This window comes from Propithecus coquereli, unplaced genomic scaffold (genome assembly GCF_000956105.1).
Source record: "Propithecus coquereli isolate 6110/MARCELLA unplaced genomic scaffold, Pcoq_1.0 Scaffold753, whole genome shotgun sequence".
Classification (NCBI taxonomy): domain Eukaryota; kingdom Metazoa; phylum Chordata; class Mammalia; order Primates; family Indriidae; genus Propithecus; species Propithecus coquereli.
This window is the reverse complement of record NW_012153652.1, coordinates 530,415-537,734: the sequence shown is the minus strand read 5'-3', so window position 1 is coordinate 537,734 and position 7,320 is coordinate 530,415. Positions and strand designations below refer to the sequence as shown.

The following is a 7,320-nucleotide window of genomic DNA, read 5'->3' as shown; positions in this document are numbered from 1 at the left end:
AAAATGTGGCCCATTTATTGAACGGACAGGCATCGTTACACAGTGCAAACATTTCTTTGGTAAAGTACTGAATATAATGATCGTAAAAAAGGCATCTGGCTGTCGGCAGCAATAGGAAGGTGAATAAATATGTACACTCGGCTTCGGCTGACAGCTGTCCCCTTACGGTGGCTACCGGGGAGCGTTCGCTCAGGCGCCGCTGCCGTTTTGGGTCACGTACAGGATCAAACTGGTGATTCCGCAGACATTTTGGTTTGAATTGCAGGATTTCCTGTGAATCGCAGCCGCCTTCCCGCCAACGCGTCCCTCGGCACCCGCCCCGCCAGGTCTGCCACAACGCGTGCACCCAGCACCCAGCAGCGGGCGTCACCCGTGTCTGAAGGCACTTACGAGACAGCAGGACACTCCCAGCATGGAGAGCTGCCGCCGTCTGTATACCTGAGCGACGTACGTGACCACCAGCTTGTAGACAAACATGCACATTTCCTATGTGACAGAGATCTGTCCCGAGATTCGATCACTACACGTGACTGGACATTTCGAAACAAGCCCATGCGCCACGGAACACCAGCCGTGCTAGTTCATCAGTTTGTAATAAGAAGATGCACGGCCAAGACATCCGTTTTTACACAGCAGCCCCCGTGACGCCCTGGGAACACGCTCGCGGCCGGAAGGCTGCGCACAGCCCCGCAGCTGCGGGTCTCCAGCAGGAAGGTGCCGGGTGTCTCTGCCGGTGGGAAGGACGCTCGTGCTAGAACACGGGTCGTGTGCAAATCACAGCAGACACGCCTGTGCCCACCACGCGGCAGGCTGCACGGGACCTTGCTCCAGTTAGTCTCCGCATCGTGCCACCACCTTGGGACACCTGCCACCTGGAACTGAAACCTCCTGTGACCTCGAGTCTTCCTCCTCCGCCCCTGTGCCCCCATCTCAGTGCCCGGCACGTGGTGGGCATCCGGGTCAGTGTGTGCTGAACTGAACTTCCACGTTCAGGAAAACGTTTCTCCTAACACAGATCCCTCCGTATTTAGAATAAAACGGAAGGTCTTGGTCAGTCAGTTAAAAAGAGGGAGCCCATGAGGTTTGATAGTTGCTCGTCACTAAAATCTAAAAGAACTTTTGCATAGTGGAAATGGTTTTTCTGTCCGTCTAATACCTAAAAAAGGGGTGAATTTTCATAAAACATCACGCATTTTAACAATACAAATGACGTACAGGATTCATTTTCTTTTGTCAACACACTCACACACCTGAAGTTGGAAAACTCCCGACACTGGAATTCCTCCCGCCCCTGGGGAGGATCCGCCGTTCCCGGAGCTCTGGCCAGGAACGGAGCCTCCGGAAAGGGGACAAAGCCAGAGCCCGCCGCCAACCGAGTCAGCGTGGGCGGCTGGGCCCTCAGTGGGTGTCGGTGTCGTCAGACACAGGGAGGGGAGGATTTCCACATTCGGTTCACAGCCGGGCAGTACGTACGCAGCTGCGCGTGAAAACAAACCTGTCTCTAAGCGCGGCTTGTTAATGTCACCATCATGCGTGGAGGTCGCTGGAGCAGAGCCGCAGGGTCGGCAACCGTCTGTGCTGGGCATGTCCGTCCCATGCTCAGACGCCGAGCAGCTGAGACGCTACAGAGCCCAGAGGGCGGCCCCACCTGCCTGCGGCTCTGCGCTCACCCCACCCGAGGACACCCCCACCCGAGGACACCCCCGCAGGGTCAGAACCAGCGGCACTGAGATTCGGAGGTACCTGCTTTGCCAAAAAAGAAACGGTGTTGTCAGGTGAAATCAATTTAGGAGCCTAAACGATTTAACTGTGCGATTTAATGGTAGCACCAATTTCTCATCTTAAAAGAATTAAATAAAAACCTGAGAAACCTAACGTGACGTTAGGACGCGTGTCTGCCTGGCGCCCGGGCGCGCGCTGCGCTCCCTCCCCAGGGGGCCCCCGGCCAGCAGCCCCCGCCCCCGACTCCGTGACAGCACCGGCCGGACGTTGTCATGAAACGCTCGCGTTCTGGTGTTTCTTTGGTCCGCGGCTGCCCGTCTTGCCCCCGGACCTCACGATGACGCGGCGGACAAACCCCGCGGAGTCAGCGAGCTAAGGCGTGTCCTCCGCGGCTGTCTGTGAGCAGACCGGGCAGCAGGCTCCTGCGACTCTCACGGGCGCCGGGCAGGCGGCAGGCGGGCACGCTTCCACGAAGCAGGTGACCTGCCCGTCCTGGAGGGGACAGACGAGCCGTCAGTGCCGGGAGGGCCGTGGGGCGGGCACAGCACCCGGCCTCGCCCTGGGTCCCCTCCTGCCCCGCACCGCCGGGGCCGTGTGCGCAGTTTGACCTCCCCTGCGGACTCTGTAAACCGAGGAGGTTGGGCACACCCTCCCCTCCCCCGGGGGCAGGCCCGGTCAGAGAGGAGAGGGAGGGGACACGGCCGTCTCTCCCCTGGCCTGTGCTTACCAAATCCGCCCAGCCCAGGACACTGTCACGCCCTCTCCGGAGGGACCCCAGACGGGGCCACCGTCCCCGCCGTCCGCCTCCCAGCATGCTGCCCTGGCCCAGTCCAGGGGGTGGCGGGCGTGGCGACGACCCCCACTCACCCTACACTCGCACAGGGTGCAGGCGTCCGTCTTCCACCTGGCGTGGTTGGCGTGAGGCTCGCCACTGGCGTCCACGCACTCCGTGGCGCTGAGCCGGGATTCAAGTTTCTTTATCTGCAAGAAACACTCACGGTCAGTTCGGAGTCACAGCTCGGCTCCTGCGTGGAAGTCGCTCCTTCGCTCGAAACGACGCCTTAAAATAAACCACGTCTGCCGGGCGCGGTGGCTCACGCCTGTAATCCTAGCACTCTGGGAGGCCGAGGTGGGCGGATTGTTTGAGCTCAGGAGTTCGAGACCAGCCTGAGCAAGAGCGAGACCCCATCTCTACTAAAAATAGAAAGAAATTAATCAGACAACTAAAACTATATAGAAAAAATTAGCCGGGCATGGTGGCGCATGCCTGTAGTCCCAGCTACTCGGGAGGCTGAGGCAGGAGGATCGCTTGAGCCCAGGAGTTTGAGGTTGCTGTGAGCTAGGCTGACGCCACGGCACTCTAGCCCAGGCAACACAGTGAGACTCTGTCTCAAAAAAAAAAATAAATAAATAAAATAAACCACGTCTGAGACGAGTGTTTCTGGAAAACGACTGTGGAATCTCAAGTTCACGGATAGGCGGGAGACAGCCGTACGGAAGCTCTAGGACAAGCGGGTTGACCACTGAGCTGTCGCAGAAGCGCCTTGGAAACAGAGGAGGAATTCGCAAAGAATCGTGAGAGCGAGAATCAGTCAGATGACAAAAATATTCCGTGCTTAGTTTCCGAACGAAGGAGTATGACTCATCAGGCCAGAATCGGACCTTCCTTATTTTCCTGGTAATAAAACCACTGGGCTTATGTGGGAGCATGGCCCCCAGAATAGAGACGACCTCCCCAAGTCCAGGTGTCCCAGGTGTGGCCGGGGACCTCACAACGGTAACAGGAGCCACCAGCAAGTCCCCGGAGGGGCTCACCCTCCTCACACCTGCCCCGCGTCTTGCTGGGGGAGCTGGGACAAGGTGATGGTCGCCAGGAGCCCCGGGGCCGGAGGTGGCCTTAGAAACAGAGGCCACACAGGAGAGCGGCCGGCGGCACCTGGGCCCTGAGCCGCGGAGGGCCCGGCAGCCTGGACCTGCCACCTCCAGACCCACCTGAGAGAACGTGAACTCGGACCTCAGTGGGACCATCCCTACGTTGGGTTTTCTGTCCGTTGTCACGGAACCTAAACTGCTAATGAGACCTGGGATGGATATACGTCATTTACACGTGTGTCCCAATTCTTCTAACGAACCTTCGCACAAAGCCTGTGTGGCTGCAGGGAAGGCACCTGCTTTACCTGCAGATGGGAGGGACGGCGATGGCCACGAATAACTTAAACAAACCTCGGACGCTTCCCTTCAATTAAAACGTCTTTAATCGCAGCCTCAACATGCGGCCCCAGCCCACCGAGCCCAGGCCTCTGGCTGAGCAGGTACCACGCAGCTCTGCGGCCTCAAGTCACCGTGTCCTCTGGCTGTGTGGTTCTGCGGCTGAAGGAGAGCGAACTGTCTTTCCCCAGGAATCACTGTTAGCAGACCGGCATTTAAATCACCAAATCTTGGAACTCTACTTGAAACCGTGAAGAGAAAGAGGAAGGGTCCCCGAGGCTCCCAGAGCAGGGGCCGGGCCCGTCTGTCCCCCTGCCGGGCTGACCGGCGGTGACGCACAGGCGGGAAAGCGGAGCCGCCTCTGCCCACGTGTGCCCACGAGGCTGTGGGATAAGCAGACGACCTGCAGCTCGCGAGCGGTCACCCAGGAGCGAGGGGACGACACGGCTGCCCGCGGCCTCCTGAGCTGCGGCGGCTGCAGAATCACAGTGGATGTGCCACGTCCCTCAGCCCCAGCACCGCCGCCCGGGCACCTGCCCGTCCGTGGGTGGAATCGGGACGGCGGGCACAGTTGGGGCACCCAGTGCCACTCTGCCTCCGCTCGGCCGTCCCCAGCGCGCCCCCACGGGCCGTCAGACCGTTCAGGGTCACCTGTCAGGATGTCTGCCCTGACCACCCCCAGGTTCCCAGGACGCTCACAGCCCCCACGGACCCGAGGGTCGGCCAGGTTTGTCTGCCCCTCGGGGGCGGCGCCCACACAGCGCCGGGCGGAGCTGGGTGAGTTCCACGGAGGGACTGAGAGCAGAGGATTCCTCCTCCGCAAAACCTCGGCAGAGCTCGGCGAAGAGCCGGCTTGACCGTCCCTGCTGCCCTACGGCAGACACCAGGGCCTTCCTCACTCCCGATACCCGATCAGATGGACGGAGGACGGACCGTGACACACCCGCGACCCCTCCCTGGCCAGGCGGGAGTCCCCCTGCAACACCCATCCGAGTTTCCGCCGCGTCCTGTCTGGCGGCCAGCGTTCCTGCAGCAGCCCCTCGCCGGCAACACCGAGAACCCACCTCCCGGATGTCCCCTCGGGGAAACCCAAGGACCACAGCCCCACACGGCCCAGCCACAGCAAGTCCAAGGCAAGAGCCCGGTGTCAGAGAGGGCCTCCCGGGGCCCAGCGTTGGCCGCGCCTGCAGGCGGACGTGTGCGGCCGGAACTCCTCTGCAGGGAAGGACGCCGCCGGCCCTTACCTGTTTTCTGAGGTCTGTGATGGTCTCCTGCATTTCCAGGACAAACTCTCTGAAGTCATTTGTCCCTGGTCCCTTCGCGTGCTCGCTGAAGGCGGAGGTGGTGTTGCCAGGATGTGTGCCGTGTCTCTCAGCACTGCCAGAGGGGGAGGGGCCAAAATATAACCCCGGCAGGCAACCAGCGGACTCAGTTTACCCGCGTTCAAATAGCTGTCCGGGGGCGGGTGCTCTGAGCAGGACGCCCATCCCCTGGGCCCCAGGACGTCCCTGCGCTGTGGTCCTGCCCCGGTCCCGCAGCGCAGGCCCCTCCCACACGCTCTTGCCCTCCGGGACGACCGTACCTCAGTGTCTTCCGTGGGCGGGGCTTCCTGCTGGGCTTGTCCTCCTGGTAGCTGAATTCAAGGGACCGTCTGCCGCGGAAATGGTACGAAAACACGTTGAACTGTCCCCTGGTCCTACAGTCTAACACGGGAACACAAAGGGGCACGTCAGCTGTTGATGGCTCTAGTCCTAGTTGAAACTGAGTGCATCTGGTCACACAGGAACAGTCTCCATGAACCAACCGGCACCTGTATGTCAGGCGTGACCGAGGTGACCTCACGAGACCCGGCAGCTGGCCTGCCTGAGCCCCTCGAGGACACCCATGTCGCGCACCGCACCACCCTCTGCGGCTCCGCCCGCCACGGCCAGGTCTGGAGCATCGGCCACCCCACAGCCACCTGCACCGCACCTGCAGGCCTCACTCCTGCACCCCGAGGGACCCAAACGTCCCCGCCACAGCAGAGGCCTCCTGCCTGTACCTACACCCAGGTGAGCGAGGGGCCCCCAGTGCTGTCCCGCCTGAGTCTCAGGTGAGGGAGGGGCCGTCAGCTGTGTCTCACATGGACCCCCAGGTGAGGGAGGGGCCCCCAGTGCTGTGCCGCACCTGAGGGCCAGTGACATTCTGTGCAGGAAAGTGATGGGGTTTTCGTCTGTCTTGTGTGTCACCCTCAGCCTGGAAGGGCTGGCAGAGAGTGGAGGCAGAGGCCGAGTGTGGCCCCGTCCAGAAGTGTAAAGCGCCCCAGAGCCCCTGGGGTGGACGCTGCGCACGGAGACCAGCCAGAGCCAACACCGCTGGCCTCCCGCCTCCAGCTCGGCTCTGGACTACTTCTTCCTGAAGGGCAGGAGCGCAGTGCTGGCGGCTGTCTTCAAAGCCCATGAACAGCTCCACTAAATGATCTGTGACTTATTTCTGCAGCTACTGTGCAGCTCTGGGTCAGACCCAGCAGGCTGGTCCATCTCACGCTGCTCTGCCCACCAATGGTCTCAGAAGAGCAGGGCAGAGCAGTGTCCTAGACCACGCACGTTTAAGTAATTTACTTAGGAGTAGTGGCAAGATGTCTGCAACTTCCTTGACCAGTTCAGAAAAACATGCGCATTATACACACACACACACACACACACACACACACGTGCATGTACATATACATACACACATATATACATGCACACACACATGCAGACATATATACACATGCACACACATACATATGCACACACAAAGACACATGCATATATGTATTGTATACGCATGCTTGTGTACTACATGTATGTACAGGGCACGTGCATACACGTATATGTGCATGCAGACATGCACAAACACATGGAGTTATGCACCGACATGTAAACATGCATTGTGTACACACATGCACACATACGTACACGCATGCACATACGCATACATATATATCCATACTTATATAAAGAGAGAGTTCCCATATATAGCGAAATGCTTACAACTGGTATATGTAGGTGAAGTAGGAGTTTTCTGTAACTTTTCAGTAATTATTGCCATGATCTCAAAATTGCATGTGTGTATCTGCGCACATATGCACGTGCGTGTGTGTGAGCCTCTTGTGCACATGTGAGCGAACATATTCAGGTGTGTGTGTATGTGTGTGCGTGTGTGTGTTCTTCCTCACAAATGATTAATCCCACAGAGAAGTTTATAGCTCTTTTCAGAAGAAAAAGAAACTGCATTTACCCAGGAGTTGCTTCTCAGGTTTCCTATGTGCGCAGGTATCATACATGAATTTAGAAAAACATGGAAATGATTAGGAGGCACAGCCTGAGGAAGTTTGCTTTGAATGTTTTTTTGGAAAAGTTGAAT

At 58.7% G+C, this 7,320-nt stretch overlaps 1 protein-coding gene across 2 annotated transcripts in view; it reads right to left on the bottom strand.

Moving 5' to 3' along the window:
• Nucleotides 1-1,817: 1,817 nt before the first annotated feature.
• Nucleotides 1,818-7,320, bottom strand: part of PXDN (peroxidasin) — an 84,268-nt gene continuing 78,765 nt past the window's right edge. For both annotated transcript variants that reach the window (XM_012662176.1, XM_012662177.1), the window contains 4 exons: nucleotides 5,513-5,633; nucleotides 5,175-5,307; nucleotides 2,590-2,703; nucleotides 1,818-2,214 (listed from right to left, as the gene is read on the bottom strand). In XM_012662176.1, coding sequence (XP_012517630.1) covers nucleotides 2,095-2,214; nucleotides 2,590-2,703; nucleotides 5,175-5,307; nucleotides 5,513-5,633 — 488 coding nt within the window. In that variant the 3' untranslated portion in view covers nucleotides 1,818-2,094. The remainder of the gene's footprint in view (nucleotides 2,215-2,589; nucleotides 2,704-5,174; nucleotides 5,308-5,512; nucleotides 5,634-7,320) is intronic.